The sequence below is a fragment of the Oryctolagus cuniculus genome, chromosome 11 (assembly GCF_964237555.1).
Source record: "Oryctolagus cuniculus chromosome 11, mOryCun1.1, whole genome shotgun sequence".
NCBI classification, from domain to species: Eukaryota; Metazoa; Chordata; class Mammalia; order Lagomorpha; family Leporidae; genus Oryctolagus; species Oryctolagus cuniculus.
The window spans coordinates 24,989,244-25,002,855 of NC_091442.1; the positions used below are offsets into that span (position 1 = coordinate 24,989,244).

At 56.5% G+C, this 13,612-nt stretch overlaps 1 protein-coding gene across 9 annotated transcripts in view; it reads right to left on the reverse strand.

The window, feature by feature from the left end:
• Nucleotides 1–3,993: 3,993 nt before the first annotated feature.
• EFCAB8 (EF-hand calcium binding domain 8) overlaps nt 3,994–13,612 on the reverse strand; it is an 81,534-nt gene continuing 71,915 nt past the window's right edge. For 8 of the 9 annotated variants that reach the window (XM_070051921.1, XM_070051920.1, XM_008256115.4 and 5 more), the window contains 4 exons: nt 6,442–6,574; nt 5,386–5,584; nt 5,207–5,305; nt 3,994–4,624 (listed from right to left, as the gene is read on the reverse strand). In XM_070051921.1, the coding sequence (XP_069908022.1) occupies nt 4,229–4,624; nt 5,207–5,305; nt 5,386–5,584; nt 6,442–6,574 (827 nt within the window). In that variant the 3' untranslated portion in view covers nt 3,994–4,228. The remainder of the gene's footprint in view (nt 4,625–5,206; nt 5,306–5,385; nt 5,585–6,441; nt 6,575–13,612) is intronic. The other variant, XM_070051915.1, reaches the window with a different exon arrangement.

A 13,612-nucleotide genomic window follows, 5' to 3' on the forward strand; every position in this document is an offset into this window, starting at 1 on the left:
TCCCAGGCCCTGCAGGAGCCCGAGCAGACAGCAGAGGCCCCGGGGCGGGGGGAGACGCAGCGTGCAGGTTGCTCAGGGAGGGCTGCGGCTGGGCAGGCAGTGCCTTCGCCCCGTGCACAGGTCCCACACTTCCAGCACATCTCTGGGAGCCCTGCTCAGCTCGCCACAAGGAAGCCAGCGCCCGCCACGGCTAGCTGTGTAAGCCGGGACAGCGAAGGCTGCTGGGCCGGACTAGCAGGAGCTAAGGGAGCCTAAGCTCCAGCTCGTGAGCCCCAGCCAAGGCCCTGGGCCTGGTGTTTGTGTCTGCTATTGTGTGCTTGCTTCCTTAACGAAAGGCAGCCTTCCTTAAGCTTTAAGCCCCACAGCAACCGGATGTGCCTTAAGGGGCTGCCAGACCCAAGGTGGGGGGACAGGCCCGGGGTGGCCCAAAGGAGGGCCAAAGACCCTCTGGTGCCACACTGGGGTTGGCATCTGTGCCCAGCGGTGGAAGGGCCTCCAGCTAATTCATCCCAGTGCCCCCCTGTGGGGAGCAACCCGGACTAGACTGAGTTACTGGAATTAAGACTTATTCTATGCATCTGCTCTCCCATAATATGGCGCTGGGAGAGAAGAAAACAGCTTCTACACAGGTGCCTCCAGTTCAGCCAATAAACTGTAGGACTCGCTCCTGATTGGAGGAGAGCAGCGTACTCGGCGTGTGGGCAGCCGAGTTAGGATTGGCGGAGGAGGACTATAAAGGAGGAGAGAGACGGCATGCACCAGGAACATCTAAGGGGAACATCTAGCTGAAGGAACACCTGTGCAGCCCCCGAGAAGAGCCGGCCGGCGGTGTGCCGCTCCCCTGCGGAAGTGGGGAAAGCGGCCAGGGGGAACCGCCCTTCCACGGAGGTGGAAGGGATAGTAGCCAACCCGGGAAGAACCAGCAGCAAACCCGGGGAGGGCCGAGCAGACGAAAGAACAGCGCAGGGTCCTGTGTCGTTCCTCCACGAAGAGGGGGAGCGACACCCCCCTGCTCCGCACAGGCACACGTGGGCCAGTGCCTGATGCACTCACACCCAAGACACTGACGCACAGCACTGTTCTCCTGGGCCTGGGAGACCAGGGCCCACCTGCCCTGCTGCCCCGGACTGGCTCCCGGGAGAAGATGGCTCTGCTGGCCTGAGGCCAGCTGGCTCGAGAAGTCGGAGGGTGGCCTGGGAGATCTGTGTCTCCTGTGTCTCTGTGCAGCGACCACGGCGCCAGCTGGCTCGAGAAGTCGGAGGGTGGCCTGGGAGATCTGTGTCTCCTGTGTCTCTGTGCAGCGACCACGGCGCCAAGCCTGGAAGGACCTGAGCGGTTCAGATGTAGGGCAGAGAACTCGAGTCACACTGGAGAGAGCTGTGCCGAGGCCCAGATGCGCGGGTCCTTGGTTCCATCCAGGCATTGGTCTCCCGCTGCTCACCAGGGGCAGAGCGCGGAAGGATGATGTCGATCCCCAGAGCACGCTCACCTGGCACGGCCAAGGTCAGGTTTCCAGCTCAGGCCGCCCTGGGAGCTGGGCCGGCGAGGAAGCGGATTCTCCGCGGAGCCTCTGAGGACCCAGCTCTACCAAGCCCAGTGCCCACCCAGCGAGACAGACTGCAGCTTCCGGCCTCAGAACTGGCAAGTCACCAGCCACCGCATGAAGGAACCAGTACAGGCACCGCATCCCCCTCCAGGCCCACGCCTCCATGCAGGCCTCCTGGAGCCACTCACTGACAGACCCAGTGAGTCCCAGGCTCCTTCTAGGAGCACTGCTCCCTCCGCATCCTCCTACCCATCCCCCTCCCGGCCCCGCCTCCACCCTCAAGGAGTCCACAGCGGGGCTTAGGAACCAGGGCCCCTGCCTGGCTGAGGGGCTCCCACCATGGCCTCAGGTGAGGCCCCACACCTGCCTCTGTCTGACCGGAGAGTGGCGTTGTCCTGCAGACGCTAAATAAACACGTGTCACTCAGCTCCTGGGACTGCCTACTGGTTACCAGGCTGGAGGGAGGGGGTGGTGCCTTGGGACCACCTGTGCTATTAACTTGCTCTGTGACCCCATGAGGTCCTCTCGGGGCCTCAAGTTCCATTAAGAAAACAAACCCAGCCCAAGGTGGGGTGGGAGCAGCGAGCCAGGGGGCCCTTCTTGGGCTTGCCCCTTGGGAGTCTCAGATGGGACCATCCCCGCAGAGCCACCACAGGCCTGGGGGCACAGCCTGGAGCACACAGATGGAACCAGCCCCATGGGGGCACTGCACACGGCCTGAGGGCGAGCCCTGTGGCCCACAGCTGTCACCGCCAGCCTGCCAGGAGAGGCACAGCTGGTCCCAACCAGGCTCCACCGGCTCTGCCGGGGCAGGGGCCACACAGCTGGCAGCCCACAGCCATGCCAGAGGCAAAGCTCATCTTGGGGAGCCACCGCCAGGAGTGGTGAGGCCAGGCTCTGGGGGAGGTGGGGCCGTGGCCACCAGACAGGGCAGGCTCCTCTTAGTCTGCCCCTCTGTTTGCTCAGAGGCACCAAGCACCCAGATACTTCTTTCTCTGCAGCCAGGTGTGCGGCCGCTGGGCCTGGCAGGAGGCGGCGGCAGGCCGGGGATGCCACCCGGGGACTAAGACAGAGGCTCGGGCCTGGCCACCTGCTCCTGGCCCTGCGTGCCACACACTCACCCCTCCCTGTCTCCTGCACTGCAGGCCACTGTGGCTCACGCAGCTTTCCCCATCCTGTACGGGGATCTAAGTGCTAGGGGTGGTTATGGGTTGAACTGTGTCCTCCGGAAGACACAGTTCCAACCCCAGCACCTCCAAACATGGCCAGATCCGGGAAAGGGTGGGTGCAGGTGTCACTCTGGAGCGGGGTGGCGCTCAGTCCGAGGCCAGTGTCTGTCCAAAGAGCGGGCGCCCAGAAAGGAGAGCACGGCGGGCACACAGACACCCCGGGAAAGCACCTCTGACGCAGAGGCAGGCTGACGCGGCCGCCACAGCCCGGGACACCAAGGGCTGCATCTTTCAGAAGCTGGGAAGAGGCCAGGCTCCAAAGCCAACACGGCCCCACGACCTCCACTCCCAGCCCCACTGTTTCCTGCCACGCTGTTCCCGGTGCTCTGCTTCAGCCGCCTGAGAACGGACACAGAGGTGACGCTGGGGACAGCACGGGGACTCTGGCCTCAGTAACGCCTGGCTCCTTCACCCCAGACCCAGGCCTGGGACGGCTCAGATCACAGTTATCCATAGCAGCAAGGAGGCAGAGTGACACAGGGCTCCCAGACTGTGAGAGGGAGCCCGAGGTGGAGAGGGAAGCCACATGTTTGCCCCTCAGGGCTGAGCCTGGGGCTGGGCAGAGGTTGAGTGGGGGGAGCTGCAGGGACCCCCGAGACCCCCAAGGCCTGCTGCCTGCCTCCCCCTGCGCCACCTCAGGCAGGCTCGCACTCACCAAGGCGCTGCACCACCATGCACAACAGCGGTGTGGGTGGTGTGTCCAGGGGTCCCCACAGGCACGGGAGGGGCTGTGGGCTGGTGACAAGCAGGAGACAAGACAGGCAGCGCCACAGGGCAGCAGGGCTGGTGTGGTGGCATCCACCTCCCTCCCCGGCCTTCCGTGCACAAGGAACAGGGCAGTTTGGAAGCACCAGGGGCCTGGAGCGGAGCAGATGGTGTGAAAAGACAGATGGCAGGGGTCACACACAGCCACCAGCAGCCAGGTCAGCTGTGGGTCCCAATGTCCCTAAAGGATGAACCCAGCACCTGAGCCACCTGTGGCCACGCCCCTGGTGTGAGCACACCCCCAGGTGTGACATCACCTCTCTCCCTGCTTGAGGGAGCCTGCAAAGCCCTCCCCCTTGGGCTTCAGTCTGACCGCTGTGCTTCGGAGCTCCTGGGAGGAGGGGCTTCTCTCTGCATCTACCTGGGACCCGCCAGGGTTGTAACTGGTCTCAGACCCAGGGCAGAGACCTGTGAGCAAGGGGAACACACAGCAGCCCGACTTCAATGCCCGTGGAACTCCCACACCTGAAAACATTTATTTTCTTCTCCAAGACTCTGTTGGGGCCGGCCGGAGAGCAGATAGACCCGGGTCAGCCGGGATGCGGGGGGAGGCAGCCGGGAAGGTCCATGTCCTCTGGGCGCACCCGGGTGTAGGCCAGGGCCGTGCAGGACCCCGGGGGGCCTGGCTGCCCTGCTGGGGGACCAGGGACAGGGCGAGGCACCTTAGGCACAAGGAGGGGGCCCCTCTTCACAGAGGACACAAACATGGCTTAGAGACGCCAGGGGTGTGGCCGCAGGGGAAGAGCTGCGGGCGTGAGCGTCTCTGGGCCGCGGTGGCTGACCAGGGCCGCAGCAAGGACACCGAGGACGGGCTCCGTGGGGAGTCGGAGCCTGGCAACCTGGAGGCTGGCAGGGATGGCAGGGAGGGCGAGGAGGAGGAGGAGGGGGAGGTGGCGATGGTCATGCTGGTCACGGTGTCCAGCAGGGGCCGCTCCCTGCCAGCCTCCAGGTCCTGCGGGACCTCGCGTACCACCCAGCGGATGTGCTGGACCTGCTGGCCCAGGGCCTTGTGCCGCAGGAAGTCGGGCTGCTGAGTGGGCATCAGCTCGCTGCAGTGCAGGCTTTGGTAGATCTGGGGTGAGATCTGGGGGCACAGGAGAGCAAGGCGGGCGCCCGTCAGGTCGGAGAGCACCTGTCAGGTGGGAGGGCGCCCAGGGCCAAAGCAGGCTCAAAGGAAGGAAGGGCCCGGGGTCTTCCTGTGTGAAGGCGGCTCCAGAGCTGTGAGTCAGCACTATGGCCAGCGACTCCTGGACTGGCTCCCAGCCCTCCCCACAGTGGACGGTCCTCTTCCTAGCGCTCGATCCCGTCACCAGCGAGCCTTCGGGGCTGCCTGGCGGATGGCTGTGCGGGGCCACCCCTCCCCACTAACCCCCCAGCCTGGGACAAGGGAGCCCGGGGGAAAAGGGGTGCCCTGCCCAGGCAAGAGGGAGAATGGGGTTCACCTCTGGCCCTTGCCAACACCCCCTCTCCTTCCTGCCCCCAGAGAGCCACACCCCCATCACGATAGCCCTCTGGGGTGCCTGGCCCTAGGGCACAGGGCTGCTCCTGAGGATAAATGCCCGGATGTGCAGATGCACAGCCACGGACAGCAGCGACACCTGCCTGCCAGCCCGAGGAGCACCTCCTCCCCACACAGGGTCACGCGGCCTCTGCCCCAGGCCCCCACCTGGTGCTTCATCCAGCCGTACTGCACCACGGTGGTGAGCTGCTTGGCGCTCCGCAGCCGCTCCTTGGGCTTATATGCTGCTCCCAAGACCTTGCTCACCTGCAGAAGTCATGGGCAAGAGTGAAGGCAGAGAGCCGGGGCCTCCTCCCCTCCCCATGCCCCCCCCCACCCAGCCTTACCTGCTTGCCCTCAGATTCCCATTGGCTCCAGGTGTCCTCAATGTCTCCCAGGGGGCGCTCTCGGGTCCACGGGGACACCTGGGCCATCCTCTGCAGCTTGGCCCATGCCTTGGCCTCCGTATCCTCCCTCGAACTCAGGAGGTCCATAAGAACCACCTGCTCTCGCCGCTGGAACCCCAGGACCTCGGCAAGATCCCTGCTGCGAGGGGCGATCCTTCAAGAGCTGCTCGCCCACTGGAAGCAGGTGGCTCTCCCAGGAGCCAGAGAGGCTCCCCTTCCAAGGCTTCCTCCTCCAGCCATCACCGAGAAGGGTGATGTCCCGCTGCTCCTCCCACACGCGCATGCCCTTCCGGCCCTCCCCAGCCTTCCCCCCCAGCCCAGGGACCCTGGCTCAGCCCCGACACACACACACACACACACACACACACACACGACTATAAAGTGTAGCCTCCTTTACACAAGCACACAAGCCATGGAGATTCTGTGCGTGCCCAATAAGCACCTTTCCACGTCACAACCCCACCCCAGAATCTCCTCTCCTGTGACGTCAGCCTTCCTGGATCCATCCAGTCAGGCAGCCCGTCCTCCCAACCAGCCCTCTCACAGCCAGGAGTCCACCTGTCCGCCTCCCTGGGTGACTGTTCTCAGAGATGCGACCTGGGTCTGGGTTGTCTTGGGGTTCTAGAAACCAGCACACCTGGCAATCAGGAGCCCAATAAATGCTTTTTTTTTAGATGAACCAAAATTATTTGACACTGGCTAGGAATCAAGATGGAGTGGCCAGAGTTGGGGGAGACAAGCAGCACGTAGACCAGCGTCTGCTGAACCCTGGGCAGGGACCCAGGCGCCCACCTCGACAGCCCCGAGCCTCCTCCCAAGTGAAGCCCATCCAACTGCTGGGGGCCTCCTCTCCCACTCCGACTGTTCAGTCTCTCAGCTGAGCTGCACTACAGGGGGCCCGGGCTCTCGAGTCTTAGCCACGGGCCCTGCCCACCCACACCCAGCACTACCCAACCCGGGAGCAGGGTGTTGAGGCGGTGGGCTGGGCTGACTCACTGCAGCTCGGGCTGCGGGGCCCTGCCCGCGGCGCCCGTGGAGTCGGCCTTCCCCTCGGAGCCTGCTCCTGCCTCTTGATCCCTGTCCATGGTGGCATCCTGGAGTCTCTTCCACATACTCAGGCCGAATGTCCCTGTGATGCGACAGACCCCACTCAGGAAAGACTGGCATGATGCCTCTGCCCCAGCCCTCAAGAGTCAGTGACCCTGAGCCCCGGCCCACGCCCCTGCCCTAATATTAAGCGCCCACTGTATGCCAGGTATTAAGCTAGGTGCTCAACAAATGTCAGGAGGAGGCAGGCACTAGGATACACCTGGTGCTCCCGCCCCACGTGCAGACAGACAGAAAGAGGACTCAGTGATGAATGGCCCTCACCTGGGCTTCAAGTAGCTCACCTATGAAATGGCCCGGAGTCACGGGAGGAACGGGGGGGGGGGGGTGCAAATAGAAAAATGCGAGTTTTGTTTCCAAGCCAGGTATGGTGAGTGGTCGGCTACTCTCCTGCCGAAGAATGTTTTAAAAAATAATAAAACAGGCCGGTGCCGCGGCTCACTAGACTAATCCTCAGCCTTGCGGCGCCAGCACACCAGGTTCTAGTCCAGGTCGGGGCACCGGATTCTGTCCCGGTTGCCCCTCTTCCAGGCCAGCTCTCTGCTGTGGCCAGGGAGTGCAGTGGAGGATGGCCCAAGTGCTTGGGCCCTGCACCCCATGGGAGACCAGGATAAGTACCTGGCTCCTGCCATCGGATCAGCGCGGTGCGCCGGCCGCAGCACACCGGCCGCGGCGGCCATTGGAGGGTGAACCAATGGCAAAGGAAGACCTTTCTCTCTGTCTCTCTCTCTCACTGTCCACTCTGCCTGTCAAAAAAAAAAAAAAGAAAAAGAAAAAAAAGAAAAAAGAAAAGAAAAGAAAAAGAAAAAAGAAAGAAAAAAAATAATAAAACAGGCCAGTGCTATGGTGTAGCCGGTAAAAGCCTCTGCCTGCAGTGCCAGTATCCCATATGGGCACCAGTTCAAGTCTCGGCTGCTCCAGTTCTGATCCAGCTCTCTGCTGTGGCCTGGGAAAGCAGTAGGGGATGGCCCAAGTCCTTGGGCCCCTGCACCCATGTGGGAGACCCAGAGGAAGCTCCTGGCTTCAGGGTGGCACAGCCCTGGCTATTGTGGCCATCTGGAGAGCAAACCAGCAGATGGAAGACCTCTCTCAGTGTAACTATAACTTTCAAATAAATAAACAAAATAAATCTTTAAAAAAAAAAGCAACAAAAATATGGAAGCCCAAAAGCAACTGAATGACTTTTCAAATGTTTATTTATTTGAAAGGCGGAGAGAGAGAGAAACAGCACAGCTGGTTCATTCCCCAGATGTCTACCACAGCAGGGCTGGGCCAAGCCAAAGCCAGGAGCTCAATCCAGGCCTCCCCGTGGGTGACAGGGATCCAATCACTCGAGCCACCATCTGCTGCCCCCAGTCTGTGCTGGAACTGCACGCCAGGACTTGAGCCCAGGCTCTAATAGGGGAAGCAGGCGTCCCAGGCGGCATCTCAACTGCTAAGCCCGAGACCCAGCCCCGAATGATTCTTCTAAGTGCTGAAAGAAAAGAAACTGCCAGCGGACAGTTCTATACCCTGTACAGTGTCTCAACTTTTAAGACAAAATAAAGATGCTTTGAGGTAAATAAGAGTTTAGAGAATTTATCAGTGACAGATAACATTGTAAGAAGTGCAGGAAGTTCTTTAGATGGAAGGGAAATGACCACAGATGGAGTGCTACAACTCTGGGAATAGAGACCTCCCAAAACCACCAAGATGTGGGTGAACATAAAAACAAGGTGACTGCTGGAAGCACAAGCAGTAACAGCGTCTCTCAGGAAGGCAGAAGGCACACAGAAATAAAACACAGTAACAACACAAAAAGCCAGAGTGGGAAGATCCTCGCAAAGGAAGTAGTGCTATGTCAGGAGCTAATGTAATCCCGAAGGGAGTCATGAAAAAGGATATAAAAGATACAATTAAAAGGCTAATAGAAGGGTCAGTGCTGTAGCACAGCAGTTAAAGCCCTGGCCTGAAGCATCCCATATGGGCGCTGGTTTGAGTCTTGACTGCGCCACTTCCGATCCAGCTCTCTGCTATGGCCTGGGAAAGCAGTAGAGGATGGCCCAAGTCCTTGGGTCCCTGCACCCACACGGGAGACCCGGAGGAAGCTCTGAGCTCCTGGGTTCTGATCGGCCCAGCTCCAAACGTTGCAGCCATCTGGGGAGTGAACCAACAGATGGAGGACCTTTCTTTTGTCTCTGCCTCTTGTAATTCTTTCTTTCAAATAAATAAATCTTTAAAAAAAAAAAAGGCTAATAGAAGAAAAAAGGCAGGATAACATTTTAAAAATATTGGATTAGGGGCTTGTGCCGTGGGGTAGCGGGTAAAGCCGACGCCTGCAGTGCTAGCATCCCATGCGGGCATTGGTTCGAGACCTGGCTGCTCCCCCTGCTCCCCACCCCGCACCCCTCCCCCACTCCAGCAGCCAGCTGTGGTTCAGCCTCAGCCTGTGGGAGAGGCCACGTGACTCCATCTCCACTTGGCAGAAAACTACTGCATCTTTCAAAGCAAAACCAAGATCATCAAAGAATACAGGTATCTTCACTCTGCTCACGGGAGGATGCGAGTCCAGGAAAAAGGAGGTGTCAAGCATTCATGGGGCGTCGACCACGACCCCTATCCATGGGGGCATTTTCTCATGATGGAAAAATACAGATAGATCCACTTAAGACAACAGACTTGGGGCTGGTGCTATGGCATAGTAGGTTAAGCCTCTGCCTGCAGAGCCAGCATCCCACATAGTCACTGGTTTGAGTCTCAGCTGTCCCACTTCTGATCCAGCTCCCTGCTAATGCACCTAGGAAAACAGTAGAGGATGGCCCAAGTCCTTGGGCCCCTGCACCCACACGGGAGACCCGGAGGAAGCTCTGAGCTCCTGGGTTCTGATCGGCCCAGCTCCAAACGTTGCAGCCATTTGGGGAGTGAACCAGTGGATGGAAGATCTCTGTTTCTCCATATCTCTGCCTTTCAAATGAATAAATAAATCTTTAAAAACAAAACAAAACATAGACGACTAGATAAACATATGAATCTACCCAGTCCCCACTTCATTCTCAATATACGGACATAATAACTATGAAAACAAATGTCCAAAGTGAGGAAATCAAATCTTCTGGAAGTGAAAAGGGAGCCCAAAACCATGGCAGAACTAGCCCGTGGGGAACACAAAGCTTCCCACAAAGCCCGTGGGGAACAAGATCAGAGATACAGCTTAGGGGCAAACTACACCCAGCTGTACACATAGAAAGTGGGTGAAGTCCTAGTACACATCTGACCTCCTAATAAAGCCGCTAAACGGGGCCAGCACTGTGCACAGTGGATTAAACCACCTCCTGCAACACCAGCATCCCCAAAGAGCAACATCTAAGTCCCAGCTGCTCCACTTCTGATCCATCTCCCTGCTAATGCACCTGGGAAAGCAGCAGAACATGGCCCAAGTACTTGGATCCCTGTCACGCACATGGGAGACCTGGTTGGAGTTCCAAGCTCCTGGCTTCAGCGTGGCCCAGTTCCAGCCATTGCAGCCATTTGGGGGATAAGGCAGCAAATCGAAGATCTCTAACTCTGCTTTTCCCATAAATAAATAAATCTTTAAATATATATATATATAACTGCTAAGTCGGCAATTGTTTTAAAAAGATTTACTTATTTGAAAGGCAGAATTACACACAGAGAGAGAGAGAGAGAGAGAGAGAGAGAGATTCTATCCACTGGTTCACTCCCCAAATGGCTACATTGGCCAGGGCCTAGGCCACGCAGAAGCCAGGAGCTTCATCCAGGTCTCCCACGTGGGTACGGAAGCCCAAGCACTTGGGCCATCTTATACTGCTTTCCCAGGTGCATTAGCAGGTGATTGGATTGGAAGTGGAGCAGCTGAGACGAACTGGTACCCATATGGGATGCCGGCACTGCGGGCAGCAGCTTAACCCGCTGCGCCCTAGCACCAGTCACAAGTTGGCAATTAAAACAACAAAACATAAAACTCAATAGTGGCCAAATTTCCTAAAGAGATAATAAATTGTAAAACATCTAGTATCATCCCAAACACAGCCAAGAGTTCAATACAGAACAGAGAATACGAGATAAGCTGAGATGAGATGAGATTTTTAAAAATACTCCTTAGATACATATCTACTAACAGCCCCAGAAAGGATGTTATTTAGAAATAATGGCTGAGAATGTTGCTGAACTGAAGGTTTAAAAGGCTTAAGTTTTAAACGTCACACTGGGTGACAGAAAGATTAGTACATTCTTAGGCAAACTACAGTCAAAATGCAAAACATCCAAAATAAATAGATAAATCTGAAAAACTACAAATTGAAAAAGGCTGATTACTGCCAAAGGAATGACAAGGAGAGGGACCACAGACTTGTTTTACATAAGAGGGTCCAGAATGCACTAGAAGAATTGCTGTCAGCTGAGGATGCTATATCCGCCTAAACTACCATCCAAGAAAAAAGTGCATCGAGGACATTTTCAAACATACAGTTCCAGGGCAGGCTGCTGAAGCCTGGGGGACCCCAGGGAATACAAGGGAGCTGGGCGGCCTGCTACTGCCTCCCAGGACCTGCGGTGCGGCAGGCAGAGCAGCTCGGGGCGGGGGGGGGGGGGGGGGGGAGGAACAGCGGGGCATGCGCTCAACCTTCTGGTTTTCTAGGGCAGCCCCCTGCAGCCCCCTGCAGCTCCCCCAAAGCCTGCATACAGCAGACACCAGGGGCAGCAAAGATAACGAGCTCCTGAAAGGAGGCCACAGTCACCCTGACACCAAATCCAGGCGGAAACACTGCCAAGAACCACAGCCAATGTCCCTGAGAAGGAGAGATGCAAACAGCCTCAGCAGAATGCTAGCAGACCAAGTTCAACAGCACCTACCAAGAAAGGTCGAACTTCACGACCAAGCGGCATTTATCCCTGGGTCCAGCACATAGAATGGTTAAACACACAAGAATCAATAAGCCAGGGGCTCACTTGGTTAATCCTCTGCCTGTGGCGCCGGCATCCCACATGGGCGCCGGGTTCTAGTCCCGGTTGCTCTTCCAGTCCAGCTCTCTGCTGTGGCCCAGGAAGGCAGTGGAGGATGGCCCAGGTGCTTGGGCCCTGCACCCGCATGGGAGACCAGGAGGAGGCAGCCGGCTCCTGGCTTTGGATCAGTGAAGCACCGGCCATAGCGGCCATTTGGGGGGTGAACTAACGGAAGGAAGACCTTTCTCTCTGTCTCTCTCTCACTAACTCTGCCAAATAAAAAAAAAAAAAATCAATAGGCCAGAGAGGAGGAGGGGTAGGAGGAAGAGAAAAAGGACAAGAGAGAGAGGGAAGGAGAGAGGGGGGAGACATAGAGTCAGGAAGGAGAGACCAGGGGAGGGACCCACTCCCTGCTACTGTGCTTCAGAGGCAGTGGAGGATGGCCCGAGTACTTGGTTCTTGTCACCCATGTGGAAGACCCATCCTGGCTCCTGTGTATATTCGGGGAGCGAAGCAGCAGAGGGAAGAAATGCCCCCACCCCTCCTCACTGTCTCTGTGTCTGTCTTTCAAAAGTAACGAAAACAAAGTATACAGTTAACAATAGCATATACTTGAAAACTTAAAAGGGTAGATTTCACTTTTTTTTTAAAGATTTATTTATATGAAAGTCAGAGTTACAGAGAGTGCTGGTTCACTCCCCAAATGGCCGCAACAGCTAGGGCTGGGCCAGGCCAAAGCCAGGAGCCAGGAGCTTCATCCGTCTCCCACGTGGCTGACAGGAGCCCAAGGACCTGGAACATTTTCTTCTGCTTTCCCAGGCACATTAGCAGGGAGCTGGATCAGAAGTGGAGCAGCTGGGACTCGAACAGGCGCCCATATGGGATGCTGGCACTGCAGATGGCAGCTTAACCCGCTGTGCTACAGCGCCGGCCCCATTATTTGTTTTTTTACCACAATAAAAGATATTTTTGAAAAAATATTTTTAAAAAACATTAAACCATAAAGAGTGAGACTGATAAAAATGGATTGCTTTAAAATTAAGAACTTTTGTTCATCAAAAGATACTACTGAGATTTAAAAGCAAGCAAGTCATAAAATGGAAGGAAATATCTATAAAAGACCACTGTCAAAAGACTCATACCTGGAAAGTACTAAAACCCCTACAAATCCAAAAGACAACAGCTCGATAGCTGAGCAGGGTATCAAGTGAGCAATCAATCAATAAGCGATCAACCTCATTAGTCAAAGAAATTCAAAGTAAAACCACAATAAGACTCCATTAAATACCCATCAAAATGGTTTAAGCTTAAAGCATTGACCAAAAACAAGTGCTGGCAAAAATATAAAATAATGAGACTTCTTGTACACAGCTAATACAGAATGCAAACTGGCATCACTTTGAAAAACTATTTGGCATTATCAGCTGGGACTGACTGTCTATGAGGGTCTTCAATAAGTTCACTGAAGGTTGGCGCCGCGGCTCACTAGGCTAATCCTCTGCCTGCAGCGCCAGCACCCTGGGTTCTAGTCCCGGTCGGGGCACCGGATTCTGTCCCGATTGCCCCTCTTCCAGGCCAGCTCTCTGCTGTGGCCCAGGAGTGCAGTGGATGATGACCCAAGTGCTTGGGCCCTGCACTGGCATGGGAGACCAGGAGAAGCACCTGGCTCCTGGCTTTGGATCAGTGCGGTGTGCCAGCCACAACAGCCATTGGGGGGTGAACCAACGGAAAAAGAAGACCTTTCTCTCTGTCTGTCTCTCACACAGTGTGCCACTCTGTCAAAAAAAAAAAAAAATTCACTGAAAATAAGCATTATAAAAGAACTACATAAGAATTTCAAATTTTTTGCACCCAAAAAAACCTTATCTTTAATTTCAATTTTCCACATACTTTTTGTAGTTATTTTAAGATTGATTTATTTGAAAGACAGAGTTTACGGGGTCGGGGGGAGGGAGGGAGAGACAGAGAGCACTTCCATCAGCTAGTTCACTCCCCAAACGGCCACAACAGCTGGGGTTAGGCCGGTCTGAAACCAGGAGCTTCTATCAGGTCTCCCATGCAGGTACAAGGACCTGGGCCAACTTCTGCTGCTTTCCCAGGCACACTAGCAGGGAGCTGG